The 17,683-nt window shown below is 38.4% G+C and overlaps 1 protein-coding gene across 2 annotated transcripts in view; it reads right to left on the bottom strand.

The window, feature by feature from the left end:
* STT3B (STT3 oligosaccharyltransferase complex catalytic subunit B) overlaps window positions 1–17,480 on the bottom strand; it is a 111,278-nt gene extending 93,798 nt beyond the window's left edge. The window contains exon 1 of one of the 2 annotated variants that reach the window (XM_035278541.3): window positions 16,758–17,480. In XM_035278541.3, the coding sequence (XP_035134432.1) occupies window positions 16,758–17,071 (314 nt within the window). In that variant the 5' untranslated portion in view covers window positions 17,072–17,480. Of the gene's footprint in view, window positions 1–16,291; window positions 16,729–16,757 lie in introns of those variants that run through there. The other variant, XM_078354486.1, reaches the window with a different exon arrangement.
* Window positions 17,481–17,683: the final 203 nt, after the last annotated feature.

Below are 17,683 nucleotides of genomic sequence, written 5' to 3'. Positions count from 1 at the left end.
ATGGAAATCTAAATAACTTAGGCAAAGGGAAAGGTACATGTGTTCTTTCTCTTTATATAACACACACACTATGTGTATCACATATATTTAAGTCAGGCACAAATATTCGTGTATTACAGAAACAAATCTCCAACAAATATTACATATAAACATGTTATATTTACATTTCTTCATTGTTACTAGATATTATCTGTTAGAAATATGATTATGAATTATACTATATAAAGAGGATTTCTAATAATTATGAACATATATAATACATGTTTAAGTCAGATCCATAATCACATACTATAAAATTTATAACTAACAAGCATTATCTATAGTAATATCCCATGGCCAACAAGTTGGTGTGAGGAAAGAGCGAAAGTGGCTGGACAACTAATAAACTCAGAAGCAAAATGACCAACTTTCTGAGGACAGTCTCAGGGGAAAGCACCAGCAACGGGTAAACTAAAACAAAACAATCACTCAAAATAAGCAGCGTATACACTCCTGAGAACTTACTAAATACTGTAGAGCTTAGTGGTATAATATTCAACTTAGTCACCAAGACAAATCAAGAGAATTGGAGGTTGAGGGATGTTATCAATGAGCAGATACTCAACTATCCCATTAGAAAAAAATGTATGTTCCTATGATAATATGGATATATTTGTTCCTAATGCAGTAATTCAAATAAACAAAGATAAAAAGACTTAAAACCTTCAAGAATGTCAGTCCTAGTTTTCTCTCTAGGACTTTGGTAAACTCACTTAGCATTAGGCCTCAGGCTCCTCATCTATCAAATAAAACATCTGTATCAGTCTTTTCCATGAATTGCATGGAACACTAATTTTAAAAATATTAAAATCCTACAGTGATTCATAAATTAAATATGGTAAATACTAGATTAAATAAAATTAACAGTTAATTGAAGAACTTAAGACTGTAACATGCTAATGTGTATTGCAAAGCAGTACCAAAGAATGTAGTAAGCAGTCGTTTCCCCCAATTCCAATTACCAAAGATTATTTTGTTTAGAAGTGCAATTTCTGGAATATGTGGTCTGCAGAACATACTTTGGCAAAATAACAATTTCCTTGTCCTTGCCAGGTATGAAGTTTGTTCCATGTTACAGGGAAACCAAAACTTAACTCCCTCAAAGCGGGGAAGGTTCTTTACCCTGTTTCCAAACAGAAAGTGTCAGCAAACTAATGAAGGAATAGAGAAAGAAAAGAATAAAAGGAGAATAAATCAGTTTTCTCCTCCCTTTAGAGAGAGGTTGAGGAGAGGCGGTCAATACTGAACTATAGGGAAACCTTAGTATCCTTAACATATTTAAAATAACTATTAAATTTCTCTAAAATAATAGCATGCACTGAATCCTCAGAGATTAGCACGTTTGGTACATCCATTTTAAAATTTATTGAGAATACAAATGTTAAAAATACATTTATTAAATTTTAAATTGACTCATTTTGTTCCCTGTTTTACAAATGACTCATTTTAAAACAAGGAAAAAAATTTTCCGTGAAAAGGGGGGAAAAAACAGCCATTTTTGTTTACAAAAAAAAAAGGGCTGTTTTTTCCCCCCTTTTCACGGAAAAATTTTTTCCTTCCTTTAAAATGGTTCATTTTTCCTGTTTTTTACAAAATGGCTGTTTTTTTACAAAATTCCTGTTGTTTACAAAAATGGCTGTTTTTTCCCCCCTTTTCACAGAAAAATTTTTTCCTTCCTTTAAAATGGTTCATTTTTCCTGTTTACTATACTCAATCTGGTGAAATATTTTTGCCAAACTACTTGACACCTATACTTTATCACAGTAACATTCTATCAGCTTTATTAATAGCAAACACGTTATGCTTTAATTTACATCTCAGGCAATAATAACTACATCTTTAAGACACTTAAAGTGTTAGAATCTGGGGCAAGAAAGAATTAAAATGAATGAGGCTCAATCATGCAATGGCTGGAATCACCGTTTCTGTACCAGCCAAAAAGGAATGTATGACCAAACATCCGTTGGTCAAAAGTCTCAAGATGCTCCATGTTCCACTACATGTCCAAGAATCCTTCCGCTCAGTAGTATTATTTCCACTCTGCCGCTGATGTTAGATCCAAGAAATCTGAGGTGACATGAAAATAAGTCATGTTGCCTGAAGCATTGCTTTTACACTGGAGAGATATTCCAAGGTGCCTTCAATATATAGAATTGTAATGACCAGAAACTATACTTTTACACAGAACAAATCTTCCTAATTTGAAGGTTGGGCGGAAGTGTCTACAAATTTACTGACATCTTTTTGTATTTATTCAGGCTGTTCTATTTTATTCCTAGCCATGCATTTTGGAATTGAGAATTGTTCTGTGGCATTTCAGTTTGAAGCAACTGAGTTGTACTTGATGCATGCTACAGTGTTCTTCTGAGATGGAGTCTCCCTCTGTCACCCAGGCTGAAGGGCAGTGGTACGATCTCAGCTCACTGCAACCTCTGCCGCCCAGGTTCAAGCAGTTCTTGTGCCTCAGCCTCCCAAGTAGTTAGGATTACAGGCATGTAACACCATGCCTGGCTAATTGTCTTCATAGTTTGAGTAGAGATGGGGTTTCACCATGATGGCCAGGTTGGTCTCGAACTCCTGACCTCAAGTGATCCGCCCAAAGAGTGAAAATTACAGGTGTGAGCCACTGTGCCCAGCCTACAGTGTTCTTTTTAAAGTACATCATACAAACATTTGAATATTAATTATAACTCTCTGGCTTCTACTGTAATTTTGAAAAATACTTTGCCATTATATTTAAGATGGATTTTCAATACGCTGACAGAACCTGCCTGACCCAAATAAATAATTCAGAGGAAAAAAATTAAGGAATAAGAAGGGCAGGTAAGACTAGAAAGAACTTGGGGCTGAACTTATTGCCTGCTCTGGGCAAGTCATCTAACATCAGACGTCCCCAGTCTACTCATAGCAAAAGTCATAATTACATTAAGATTTACCACAAGTAAATAAAAATACTTGTAAATTCTTCCAAGCCTCAATTATTTGGAGGGGAAAGGGTATAATAGGTAGACTGAACAAAGCATCGTGCTGATTCATAATTGTACACCTTTGTAAATGCTATTCTCTCTAACAAAAATGTCACCCTGGAGGCTGATTTCAAGGCCTATCCTTTTAACATACTAAGCAGTACTCTCTCTTCTCATCTGTAAAATGGGGGCAATAAAATATCTAACAGGATTGCTTTAAGGACCAACTAGCCACAAATTGGAAAAGATATCTGCAACAAATTTAACTCAGCCTTAGGATGCAAAATACATATACCTAAAACCTCCTACTAAATTAGTAAGACAAACAACCCAATTTAAAACTTTGGCAGAGACATGAACAGATATTTTACAGGAGATAAAAATGATAAATACATTGTAGTAAGTGTTTTCAGTTCTGCCCCTAACTGTATATGCATCTCCTCTCAACATTAAGCTAGGTCTGCGCTATTTTGAGAACAACAAAATATAGTGGAAGTGACCTGTGTCTATTCCAAGCTTAACCCTTAGTTGACCGGTAGCTTCTCCCTCTTTAGAATGTTCTTTTTCTCAGAACGCTGCTGCAATGCTGAGGAAGCCTAAGCAGTCACATGGAGGAGCCAAAAGCCCCAGCTGAGATCCCAATGGAGCCAGATTCCAGATGACTCTCAGCTGCCCAGGCATCCCAAACATTACAGCCTATTGAGCCTCCAGATGACTACAATCATCCCAGCACCTTAGCTGACACGTGAAGCTGAAAGACTCTCCACTCAATCCACAAAACTCTGAATAATAAAATGCTGTTTTTGTCACTAAGTTTTGGAGTGGTAGAATATATTTTTGTAAATAACGGAAGCATATTTTGACAAAATCCCACTCCCAGGTATATACCCCAGCAAATATGCACGCACATGCATCAGAAAACAGTTTTAATGTTCATAGCAGCATGTTTCATAACAGAAAAATACTGGAAGTTCAAATGTCTATCAACTAACATGTGTAAATGAAAATTAAAGAGGAGGATAAATAAGCTGATACCATTTTTTAAGCGCCAAACAAAGCAAAAATCGCAATATACTGTTTACAGCACGGGTGTCCAATCTTTTGGCTTCCCTGGGCCACAGCAGAACTGTCTTAAACCACACATAAAATACACTAACAATAGCTGATGACCTTTAAAAAACAAACAAAAAACAACCAAAACAAAAAACATCTCATAATATTTTAAGGAAGTTTATAAATTTGTGTTGAGCTGCATTCAAAGCCACACTGAGCTGCAGGATGGACAAGTTTGGTTTACAAATATATGCATTTAAGAGGTTTATGACAAAATTAAGCATAATGTTGCCTAGTGCTAAGGGGAAACAAAAGGGAGAAGCTAGAGAAGAAACACAGCCAGATGTAAAATTGGTAATGTTCTGGTTCTGTAGTTGGCTAGGAGGTTCACAAGTGTTTATCATTAGAATATGACACCCCATTTTATATGCATATTGTATGTCATATCTCAATTCATTAAAAAAATTTTTAACTTTATATTATGTTGTGATTCATATCCAGTTATAACATCACTTAATGTTATACACTTTTTAAATGTCCAGAATGATTATTTCAAAAGGAAAACCTTTCATATAATAGCTGTTTATATTAGACACTTTAAATTATTTTAACAACCAAAATAACAGGTGAAAGATCTTCCTTTCTAATGAAGTAACTGATTCATTTTAGCAACTTTTTTTTTTTTTTTTTTTTTTTTTGAGACGGAGTTACCCAGGCTGGAGTGCAATGGTGCGATCTCGGCTCACCGCAACCTCCGCCTCCTGGGTTCAGGCAATTCTCCTGCCTCAGCCTCCCGAGTGGCTGGGATTACAGGCATGCGCCACCGTGCCCAGCTAATTTTTTTTTGTATTTTTAGTAGAGACGGGGTTTCACTATGTTGACCAGGATGGTCTCGATCTCTTGACCTCGTGATCCACCCGCCTCGGCCTCCCAAAGTGCTGGGATTACAGGTGTGAGCCACCGCGCCCGGCCCATTTTAGCAACTTTTAAAAAAAATCTTTATTTAAGAAGATTTTAGTTGCTCCTCAAACTTATGACTTATGACTGGCCTTTACAGTTTTAAGATTAGATTTATTTCATCTACCTCACAGTTTCATTATCCTGTTCCTTCAAATGCCAGAAAGCTGCTTAGCATATTAAAATAAAAGCCTTCTTTAGCTATGGTCTAGAGTAAAAATAATCTTGGGATTGAAATTAAGTTTCTATAGAACACGTTTATTGAATTTTAAAAGTTAAGAACATATGCCATGCTTCCCCCACCCGAGTCTGAGTCTTGCTCTGTTTCCCAGGCTGGAGTACAATGGCACAATCTTGGCCCACTGCAACTTCTGCCTCCCAGGTTCAAGCAATTATCCTGCCTCGGCCTCTCAAGTAGCTGGAATTACAGGCACTCGCCATCACGCCTGGCTAATTCCTGTATTTTTAGCAGAGACAGGGTTTCACCATGTTGGCCAAGCTGGTCTCAACTGGCTGATCTCAAACTCTTGACCTCGTGATCCGCCCACCTCAGCGGAACACATGCAATGCTGTAAGCGTCAATGTATTCAACAAACCCTGCTCACTCTATTTTTTAAAAGGCACGCTGATGGACAAAGATTTGTTTTTTTAAAAAGCACACATTTTTAAGGAAAAACATCTTTTGAGATCATTACAGCATATTGTTTTGGGATTCACAGGAACATTCCTATTATTACATGGAATGATTCTATAAAAAGCTGACCATTTTGTCAGGATTCAATTCATCATATAAAAAAATAAAGACTTTACATCTAGTTTAACTCACAAGATCTACAATATTCAATGATCCCCCCCCCCAATAATTAGACATAGGCAAAGCTATTTCCACTGCAAAGACACTTTAATGAAGACAAGCAACTTATTTCACTCCTAATGAGTATTTTTATTTCGTATCCTTTAACTTCTTATGGGAAAGTTTAAATGACATTAGTCAGAGCTGTGATTGTTTCCTCAAGTGTTGCTTAATTTGGATATTAATTAACTATAAAGTTCAATCAAGAGCCATGAAACCAAATGGATTATTAATCCAACCCCACCCAAATTCACCATGTGCATGAATTTAGTATACTCTAATGCCTATGTATGCAATGATAATTTCAATTCTTACTATTCCTTCGCATCAGAATGTCTTTTTCAGGTTCAATTAAAATGCCAGCTTATGTATTTTACTTCTATTGCTGACATCTGTCTTCTTCATTTATCATCTGAAAATGCATAAGACTTTCATAACTCATATGGTTTTTGGATATTAACTAGCCTGTCTTCTCTTATTCTTATATCCAATACTTTAAAATAGTTGACAAAAAGCCATAGTTTAATGTTCCCTAACTAGGGAGTTAACACTTGAGACATACCTAAGAGTTATTTGTAACTTGAAAAAAATACTCAGCAAACTGAAATCTTCCTCAAAGTTCTTCCTAAGTTATCCAGCCAGCCATTCATCTCCTAACTGCTGATGGCCATCATGATGCTCACATACACCATTTCTTCTGTAAGCATTATCTCCTTTCTTCATCATCAACGCTTTCCTTCTTCTATTAATATTAATATGACATGTTCATTGAAAGCAGGATTATGATGTTCACTGTATATGTTCTTACATCACAGTCAAATCCGAAATTTATCAAAGTATTGCACAATAGAGACTGACTGTACTATTACTATCATAACCAAAACATAAATGTGGTTATCATTAACAATAAAGGATCTGTCTTAATATTCACTGCGCATCATGTTCCTAGTACTGTGTAGGATACTCTAAAAAGATCAGAAAAAAGTACTTGCCTTAAATAATCTTTTGTCTCCCTCCAATAATAGTAGTAAGTTACTATATTCATCAGAGAAAAATTGAGGACCAAAATCTAAATCATCACAACAGCATCTTACCAACTTTGGCAAAGAACAAGTAACTTAAGTCTCCTTCAGTGTTTTTATATATACAGGTGTTAAAATCTTCAAAATGGCTATGGCCTAGTCAGCCAAATAGTCCTAAGTAAAATTTAAACTGCTTGCTTTGTATTCATATTAATAAAGCCTGTACCTAGACCTCTCACGTAAAACATATTATGTTCAACTGTTATTTCTGAAAAAAGTAGTGGGCCTGGAATTTTTCTTTTCTTTTTCTTTTTTTTTCTTTTTTTTGAGACAGGGTCTCCCTCTGTTGTCCAAGCTGGAGTGCAGTGTCATAATATCAGATCACTGCAACCTCTGCCACCCGGGTTCAAGCAATTCTCTTGCTTCAGCCTCCCGAGCAGCTGGGACTACAAGTGCCTGCCATTGCAACCACCTAATTTTTGTAGTTTTAGTAGAGATGGGGTCTCACCATGTTGGTCAGGCTGGTCTTGAACTCCTGGCCTTGTGATCCACATGCCTTAGCCTCCCAAAGTGCTGGGATTACAGGTGAGAGTGAGCAACAATACCAGGCTGGCCCAGAATTTTTCTTAACAGTCAGTATAGCTCAGAAAAGAATTTCCATTTGAGGAATTCATACAAGAATTACACTAAAGGTATAAAAATAGCGTAAATCATTCAGTTGGACCATTATCCAAATACAGCCCAATTTGAGCCATTTATAATTACTCTCTGGCAGGTACACGGAATTTTGTGAAGCAGGGATACAGTATATATACCCTTCCTAAGACACTTGGTTTAAATATTAAGTTTGAATTCTGTGGAAATACTGGCTGACTAAACACAGTTTGACGAAAGAGAGTCCTGGATTTAAATTTTTCTTCAACTAACAATTACGTTAAATGCAAGATATGCAAAGTTCTGTATCAACACAAACAAACAACGAAGTACCTAAGAACCAGGATTGACAATCTTTACAAAAATATCAATACAACAAACAGTCCATTCTCTGGATTTTCCTAAATCCCTCAGTTCAGACCTCTACTTTTTCACAATTCTCTTTCCTGAATTCAAGAACTATCAAACAACCAATCCCTTCTTCAAGTTAATTTTAATATAAAATACTTTAAAGTAATAGCTGACAAAAAGTCATAGTTTAAAAACTAGTAATTTTGCATTTATCTGATTATCATTTGTCTCCTGAAAGACAATGATGTCTCTCTCTCCTCTCCCACCTACTTCCTTATATTCTCGGTATCTGCTGAAAAATAAAAATCTCTGGACAATTACTACCTCCAGTAATATTTGTCAAAGTTGCTCTAGACCCTTAGGGATGTCTCCAGCTCAAGGGCTCAGCCTTGAGATAATTTTTTTAAATCTCAGAGAGGAATACTTTTCCCTTCTCTTTCTTAGAGGCACTTCCTGCTATAAAAGAACAGGCAACCCCATCAGGTGAATGAGACACCTGGTCAGTCAAATTATTGCTGAACTTTATTACTCACATACTGTCAACAGTCCTTTGACCAACAAAGATATGTTTTTAAAAAACGCTGAGCCAAAAACAAACAAAAAACCACAAAAGCCACAATTCCATTTATCTAAAGTTTAAAAATAGGCAAAACTAAATTGTATTGTTTAGCAATGCACACAGAGCTTTACCACCTATGAGAAAAAGAAAGGATGTCATCACTATAAAGTCTGGGGGTGGGATGGATTGAGAAACATGCCAGGCTGTCTAAAGTGCTGGCAATCAATGAGCTTGATCCGGGTAAGAGTCACATGGGTGTTTATTCTACTCTACATTAGATTTACATTTTTCAGAATGTGTCATACTTCATTATGAAAGAAAATTGTTTTAAAAACTCGAAGCTGAATTATCTTTTCTCCTCTAATGAAATCCTTTGCAGAACTCATTTCTTTGCTCTAGGTTTATAGAAACATTTAAGACTTATTTTCAAAGAATATAACAGCATAATAGTGCTGCCTTCCAATAGTTCTGTACCCCATTTCTGATGTGCATTGCACAAGATGTCTAATAATTTAATAATAAACCTTCTTAAATAGGATATAGTCTACAGGTGCTACTGGTATTTTAAGAATAGGCATGAAATAATAAATATGTGGTAGGCGTGGTGATCACAAGTGAGTTTCCAGTTTTGATCCTTTTCTCCAACTCCTTATGGCCTGTGTTCTCCTTAAGACAAATTTGGCCAGCAATAAACAATAAGCTGTGCATATAGAATTTTGAAAAAAAAATCTCACTACACCCATTTTATTTTTTTAATAGTACAGACAACAAAATTTTACCTTCAACATTAGTATTTTTATATATGTGTATATTTTATATGCTACAATAAACAATAAGCTGTGCATGTAGAATTTTGAAAAATCACACTACACTCATTTATTTTTTTAATAGTATGGACAACAATAAAATTTTACCTTCAATATTAGTATTTATATATATATGAGTGTGTATCTTATATGCTACAACATTATCGATAAAGGGCAGAGGACAGAAAGTGAAACAAAGCACCAATATTTAAAGTTTAAAAACAATTCATTTGAAGGATTTTATAGATTGGAGGGATGGCTAGCTAACACTAAAGAAAAGAATACCACACTGGGGAGAGAAGTCTTTAACTACCTGAGAACAGCTAATAAACCTGTAAGGCACAAAAAAAGAGAGCAAGAGAGAAAGAAAGTAAAAGGAAACCCCAAAGAAAGCATTATTATCAACTTGGTTATCAACTAACTATTAATACTTTAACACCTTATTAATATAAAAATTCCTTTAAGTATGTCTTTATGCACTAATATTCCCCTTTTAATAAGAATGAGAAAAAAGGCAAGAAAGAATAAAGTTTTAAAACTTACACTACTAATTTATGGAGATTACAGACAATTGGTACAAATAATTTTTTAAATAATCAATTCTAAATAAGTCAAGCCCACACACAAAAGCTCTATTTGTTTCTGTATCTAAGCCTGAACTGTCAGCAGTTATAATATTGCCAATTTAAATGACTGATAAGAAAGCAACTTCCCCTCATCTTCTGAAGTAACAATTGTCAAACAACTTCTCAAAATACTCCCTTCTAAAGCAAACACAGTGCAAAGAAAATGGAAAAAAAAATCTAGCCAAGCTAGAACTGTATCACCTTAGAAAAAGTATTTCATCCTTCTGGTCCTCAGCTTCCTAGAAAATATGAAGACAGGCAGCCAACACATACTCTAAAAATCCTGTGGGTTAAAGAATCCTGAGTCTACTCTTAAAGTTCAGCTCTCCATCTTCCAATTCCCTTAACTGGCATGGCTTAAGACATCGAATCTCATTGAACTTTTTACAGACAAAATAAATCCAAATAAGAACAATATTCAGTAGGATTTGATCATCTTTTCCTGTCAGCTACTACTCTCTTCAGAGTTTCTGAAAACTGTAGTAATTGAAGGTTAAAAGTCTTAAAACCATCAACTCATCTCTTTGCTCCATCAAGACAATAAAAGTAATCAGCTATTATCCAACTAGTAAGCTTAGTTTCAGCTAGAGCCTGGATTGTCAAGAGGTATTTTCATAGACCAATATGTTAAGACTTAAATCGGGGCAGCTGATTGAAAAACATAAATTAAACAGAGGACACTTTTATTTAGGCTGACCCTGGAGGCAGAGGGTATAGTAAAAATAACAGACTTTGAAGTCAGGCCAAACTGTATCCTTCTTGTGGGAAATAATGAACTGAATTATCTTTTGTCTATGGAAATAAAAGATGTTACCTCATCTCCTCAATTCTAAGATGTCACTGGATTGTAAAACTGTAAAGCATCTACTACCATTTAAAACATATATTAATGTTATCCTGCAACATTATGTTCCACAGAAAGAAAAGAGTCACAGTTCAGAGTGGTCAATTAGCACCAAAAGTCACAATTTTCTAGATTCATTTGTCTACAAATAATACAACCTTGAACAACATAAAGAGGCATTCTCCAATTTATGTACACATTATACTCCAAAATATGTTTAATGTTTTTCATTTTAAACTATGAAAGCATTTTTCCAAAGACATTAAATTCTAAGCAGTGGTTAGATTTCTTGGCAAGCCTACAAATGCAGATTAACCTATATTTACCTAAATATGGGAGCCTCTGGGGCAACTGATCCTATCTCACCCAACAGGAATCCTCACTTGCTAATGTATTTTTCTTTAAAAACAAACAAACATACAAAAAACCCTACAATATTACCATTTTCCATCAATTTCTAAATTCCTGGAAATTACTCCTGGTCAGAAGTAAGGAGAGGAAAACTAAAGCCTTCTCAGAAGAGTTAGTAGTTTAAATACAAAAATACCAGAATCAGCTGAAGTAGACAGTGGGTTGAAGACAGAGTAGCAGGTTAACCATTTATATGTTTTCTCCTTTCAATAGTATTAATTTGGCTTATATAGTATATCTGTGAGTCCTACATTATTTGAAAAAAAAATTTTTCCTATTTATTGTAGGGATTGACAGAAGCCACTTTTGCAATCACACTAAAGCTAAAGCATTACCTCTAAGCGATAGATGACAGAGACAACAGGCTAACCTATAAAAGGCTTCTAATAATTCAAAGAATTTAGGCGTTTCATATAAATTAAACCTAATAAAACCAACATCAACAACAATATTCACCTAACTACTTCAGAGTGTCTTCTGAGACACCAGATTCAGCAAAGTGAAGTCATTTAACAGATGTGGGGCTAATGCACTGGCTTACAATGCACTCAGGTAAGTCGCTAACCAAAACCTGGAATGATGGAATCTGATCCTAACTTCAGTCTGAGGATACAGACACAGCATTGATATACATATATTCAGATAATATAGAAAACAAACACTATGCAGAAATAAATCCTCTATCGTGGCGTTGGGAACAAAGATGATATTCTTCACATCACAGTAAACAATGTCTGTCTACAAGCAAGATTTAAAAGTAGTAATGAAGACATGCTAAAGCAAAGTAAAATATTAATTGCAGAATCTAGGTGGTGAGAGTATATGAGTGTATAAAATTAAACCCTGTGTATTTGAAAATTTTCATAATAGTTTAGCAACAGGTCTGTTGAATTGTGAGGTCTTTATAATTCAAATTAACTGCAGTATTGTCACTCTCTAAGATAATTAAGTTTTAAAAGTAAACAAATTGAGAGGAAAAACATGATATTTGGTCATCAAGAATAATATTAACCTTTCCATCCTTCATTTCTGAGCATGTGTGCACTGATGGCTACTAAGATGTAACGATAAAGATAAATGTGAACATTTTCTTAACTACTCAAAACTTATTAAGAGTATAAAAACTGATTAAGTACAGAAAGGATAGTTGTTAGCCCATATTCATTAAAACTGGGTCAGAGTCTATGATGTAAATGCTTATGTTGAGTTTCTAAAGCTTATAACCAATGTTGTCTTTATGCAAACTACTAATTGCAGTAAGGGACATGAAGTCCTATCCAAGCTAGCCTTCAAGATATGAATACCCTAAGGGCGAAAGAAAAAGTCCCAAGGGCATTTATGATACAGCCTAACTACCCTAGGGCCTATACTTCAGGAAATCCATGATTACTACCTTTGGAAGCCATCACACTCAAACAAAATGGTAGTAGTACCAATCTTACACAATTCAGCACACAAGGCACTCCCGAAACCAAAGCTCAATGCTAGAAAAATTTCAATTGTCAATGAAATCAGCAATTAGTAACAGTATACCTTGTCTGAAGTGCCGCTGGACTGCTGATGCTAATGACCCCACAGTCAAAGTGACTTTTTAAGATTTGGGGACGTTTGTGTTCTAAAACTGGTTTTGCTACCAATTTGTTTTCTTCAGAACTGAGGTCAACAGCCGCTTTTTGTCATCTGCAAAGTGAAGGAAAACATGGAGACCTCAAAGTACAGGAAGTCGTCCCCAACTTACAACAGCTTATGTTCCAAAGGTTTATCACTCCTTTGAAAACATGTCTGTACTAATTAACCTATTTATGCCATAGTTTCTTTGGAAAAATTGCATTCCAAGTTCCAACTCTAAATTGCAACTTTCTGCCCAGCAAAAAGGCATCTGCTGCATTTGTACGAACTGCAGCCAAAACCTAAGATTCACAGAATTCTCTCTAGGGAGAACCCTCTATATAACCTGTGAAGGCAGGGAAAAAAGACAGCTCTCACACTGGGAGCTTCACTGCTTCTACAGGAAAGGCTTACACAATTTAACAAGCTAATGGATATGGAAAAGGTATCTGGCTAACGTATTAACAATTTCAATAAAAACATGTAGAAAACGCCATTTTGCTCCAGATGAAAAGAAGGTACAGTTAAGCGCTGTTAAAGTGGTTGATTAACCAAATGTTTGGCCAAGTACAGACAACACATTTTCAGACTGCTCCCTCATATCTGATCAACTCAGCTGATAAGGGGGATTCACTAAAGTGAAGTCAAACTGTTACCAAGAATGTTGCTAAATTCTAAAAAAGTGCAGTGTACTTCAATAAATAAATCACATACCACCCCTTATGACAACTGGTAAGATATATAAAATAACTTATGTGACAAATTTAAAAAACAAGTATAACTGTGAAAAGAGTCACTTTTGGCAGCAAACTTGAGTCTTTTATACAATTTAAGAACTGTAAAATTTAAAGAAATAGCTCACAGAGAAGGCAAACCCTTCAATAAAAAGACTCAGAAATGAAACCAGTGATAGAGATATGGAAAAAGAGGTCAAGGAAGATATGAGGAGGCCAGAATAAATTGGTTTGTGGATACAGAACCTGAGAGTTACATTTAAACACTATTAAAAATCTGTGTCATTGCTATATGATATGATGGTGATCTGAGCAACTCTCAAACTAGCATAACACTAGAGCGTTCAGCTACAGACCTGTTAAAGTGTTGTGACTATCAGTAGCTGTAGAGGAAAACTGAAGATTTAAAAGCTCAAAAAAGCCCAAAGTAGTAATGTGAGGCAGTCTACACATCCCCTTCCTTTTAATCTTTTCAAAAAGAATGACTGTAAGAATTCGATAAGAATGAATGAGATGCCTACTACTTGAAATCTTCAAAAGACATGAAAAGAAAAACTAGAGGAAAACAAGATTTTTTTTTTGTCTGAAACCTGATTCTCTCATTAAGTTACCAGAATTACACATTAGATTAGATTCATAACGACAAATGTCCATTCACAGTAAGGCATATGGACATTCCATTATTACATAAACTCTTTACTACTAAGCAGGATTATCTAACATCATGAGAATAAATATTTAATTAAGAATAAATGTCAATATTAAAAACTGTGCAAAATACCTAATTAAGTAGCTCTTTAAAACAGAGATGTACATACTTTCAAATGGTACGTATTTAGCTAAATGATAATCTGTCAGAAATGCATTTTCACAGATTAAAAAAAAGATGAAGGAAAATCTATTTTTCTTTTTGTTTTGAGATGGAGTTTCGCTCTTTGTTACCCAGGCTGGAGTGCAGTGGCTCAATCTTGGCTCACTGCTACCTCTGCCTCCCGGGTTCAAGCGATTATTCTGCCTCGGCCTCCCAAGTAGCTGCGATTACAGGTGCCTGCCACCACGCCCAGCTAATTTTTGTATTTTTAGTACAGACGGGGTTTCACCATGTTGGCCAGGCTGGTCTCGAACTCCTGACCTCAGGTGATCCACCCACCTTCGCCTCTCAAAGTGTTGGGATTACACGTGTGAGCCCAGCCAAAATATATTTTCATGTGCATGAAAAAGAGTTATGCCCTCCAAGCATATTGTTGAAACTGGAAAAAGAAAACTTAATTCCCAGCCATATATATATATATATATATATTAACCACTTTATCTGTTAAGCAACCCAATAAGCCTATTCATTATTACATTACTCAATTTTAGTAGGGATCTTTGGCTGACTTGATGCTGATTTCTAATCTTAAGAGAAAATGACAAAAATCTTCTCAACATTCAGTTGTGATTTTTTTTCTGCAATCTTTAATTTCAGCCCCAGAGTTACTATCAAACAGTAGTCAGCCTTCGATTTGTAAAAATTTTACTATGGAAATATTCACAATTTTGCTACCTGAAATGTTTGGTCAACCATGGATTTCTGCTATTGTAATCTGAAAAGAGAACTTTCTCTTTTCACCTTGTTCAGTAAACACTAGTTTTCATTTTCTGGTCCCAATTTCAGTTTCATCTAATTTGCTTAAGTGTTTCAAAGTAAGACCACCTAAGAATATTTTGTCAATAAGGCTTCACAGGTATTCTTAGGCTTAGAAATAGTCCACACTAATATATTTTCTTTTGTGATCGCACATTAACAAAAAGGTTTTTAAAAAAACTAGTGTTAGGAAAAAAAATCAAAACTTCTAAAATGGAATTAAAACATTTCATGCAAGATTGTCACAGTAACTAACTGATCTAAACTGAATAATCCGTAAGTGGGCCCCTCTGGTGTTCAAAAGATGTTGCATTATCAATTTTTCTCACCATAATAGCAGAACTTAAATCTGGTGTATTACTATACAGGTAAGCACCCCCCCACACACACACACACAACCACTTATCTATATAGTTAGTACCTCTCTAAAAAGATTCTTTGTATTTCAAACGATACAACAAATATCTTAAATTTAATTAGGTCTAGCTGTGAGGAAGTAAGATTAACTCAAGATGCACAGCTCAACAAGATAAACTAAATTAGTTTAAAAGGCATACTCTCAGGGGGAAAAATCCTAATTCAGAGGGAAAAATCCAAACTTGGGTTGGGCAAGTTGTGAAAATAAAGCAATCTTCCCATCTAGATAATTCACAGACCAACGTAATGCCTAAGTTAGCTAGTGTTCTTAAGAGTGGGGTAACTTCCTAAGACAACCGCGCACCTTCGGTTTTATCATCTAGAACTCCGATCAAGACAACCGCGCACCTTCGGTTTTATCATCTAGAACTCCGATCACCGAGGTACTGTTTGCTCTTATGCACAAACCTTCCTGCAGACAGATAAAGAAACTAATGCAGTGCTTTCAGATCCTGTGCATAACACACAAGGGTGACTAGCTAACAGAGTAAGGATCTCGTTCTAAAAAGCAACCCAAGACGACAGTGCAACAGTAAAGTGCGGAGTACCCTTAAGAGCTCTGAAAAAAAGCCACTCTTTAAAATACCTAATGACAAATAAGAGTAGCTAGCCTTCAGATCACTTTCAGGGAGATTATTTCCTTCCCTCCAACACCCCACTCACTCTCCTTTTCCCTTCTTGTTTTTTTGAGAGCAAAAAGAGAAACAGTAAAAGCGTAGAACTGCAAGGGTGAGCAGCCGGGGTTCCTGCACATCTGGACCCACCTCCAGCGGCAACGGGGCAGCCCTGGCCGATTCCGTCTGAATTAGCAAAAACGCGCTCGTAAAAATGAAAGAACGCGAAAGCAGCCGGCGAAGAGGGCGGGGAATCGGCCAAGAGTCCGCGGTGGAGCTACCAGCCGGCTCCCGGCGTGGCGGGTCCGGACTCCGCGACCAGCGCCGGCTGCGAGAGGCTGCAGCCACCGTCCTGGCAGTCGTCACACTTGCCCCGCCGAGGGTCAAGGTTTCGCTCCCGTACCCCGACGCCCCGACTCAGGCTGCTCAGGGCAAACTTCGCCTACGGGCAGGGGGCGCGCCCGGAGCTCCGGGACCCGCGCCCGCCTCAGCCGGGACGCCAGCGGGGCTCGGCGTCGGCGTCGTGGGGCCAAGTCGGGGAGCGCCGCGGCAGGCAGAGGAGCGGGTCCCGGTTCCCCACGGGCCGCGGGCGGGGGAGGGGCGGCGGGGCACTTACCACGGGTCGAACTCGTGGATGATGCTTTCGAAGCGGATGACGGCGAAGAGGCGCGAGCTGAAGCCGGCAAGCCAGGCCAGGAAAAGGATGGTGAAGGAGAGCAGCGACTGCCACCCAGCCGGCTGCGACAGCCCCCCGGACAGCCCCGCGGGGGCCGGCTTCGGCGGCGCCGCGCCGCCCGCCGCCTTGTGCGCGCACTGGGCCCCGGGCCCGTGGTGGCCGTGCCGGCTGTTCCCCAGGGCCATGAGGCCACTCCACGGGGACGAGTTGAGGGACGACTTGTGCTTGCTCTCCGGGGCCGAGGGCTCCGCCATGTTGTGCCCCGGCGGCGGGTCTAGCTCTCCTCCGCCGCCGCCGCCGCCGCCGCCGCCTGGTGCGAGGGGTGCTGGGCGGGGACCCGGAGGAGGAGGAGGAGGAAGAAAAAGGAGGAGGAGGGAAGAGCTCTGCGCGCTCCCGCCCTCAGCGCCGCGAGGCCGGGGGACTGGGGGTGGAGGAAGCGGCGGCGGGGAGTCTCCGCCTTAGTAGCGGCCGCAATCGCCGCTCTCTCAACCCAGATGGCCCCTGCGCCCCACTAGCCATCCGTATCCCCAGTGCAGCTGCGGCGGCGGCGGCGGCGGCGAAAGCCTACGGGACGAGGGCGCCAGAGAAGAAGCAGACGGAGGCGGCACCACGGCTCTGAGAAGCAATGACATTCCCTCTTTCGCCCGCCCAGCCGAGAGGAGCAGGGGGAGGAGCCCCCTGGAGTCCGGGCGGAGCTCAAGCAACCTCTGACTCCTCCCCCGGCCCGACAGGAACTGGCCCCTCCGCCTGTCACAAAGCGACAGGTCCGTTAGGGGGCGGGCCCAGAACCGCGGCACCCACCAATAGAGGCGCGAGCTGGGGCGGAGCTTGACCCAACCGTTCCCCCCCTCCCCCTCCCGGCCTCG

Source organism: Callithrix jacchus, chromosome 17, assembly GCF_049354715.1.
Source record: "Callithrix jacchus isolate 240 chromosome 17, calJac240_pri, whole genome shotgun sequence".
In the NCBI taxonomy this organism is placed as follows: Eukaryota; Metazoa; Chordata; class Mammalia; order Primates; family Cebidae; genus Callithrix; species Callithrix jacchus.
This window is presented reverse-complemented; position numbering and strand designations above follow the sequence as displayed.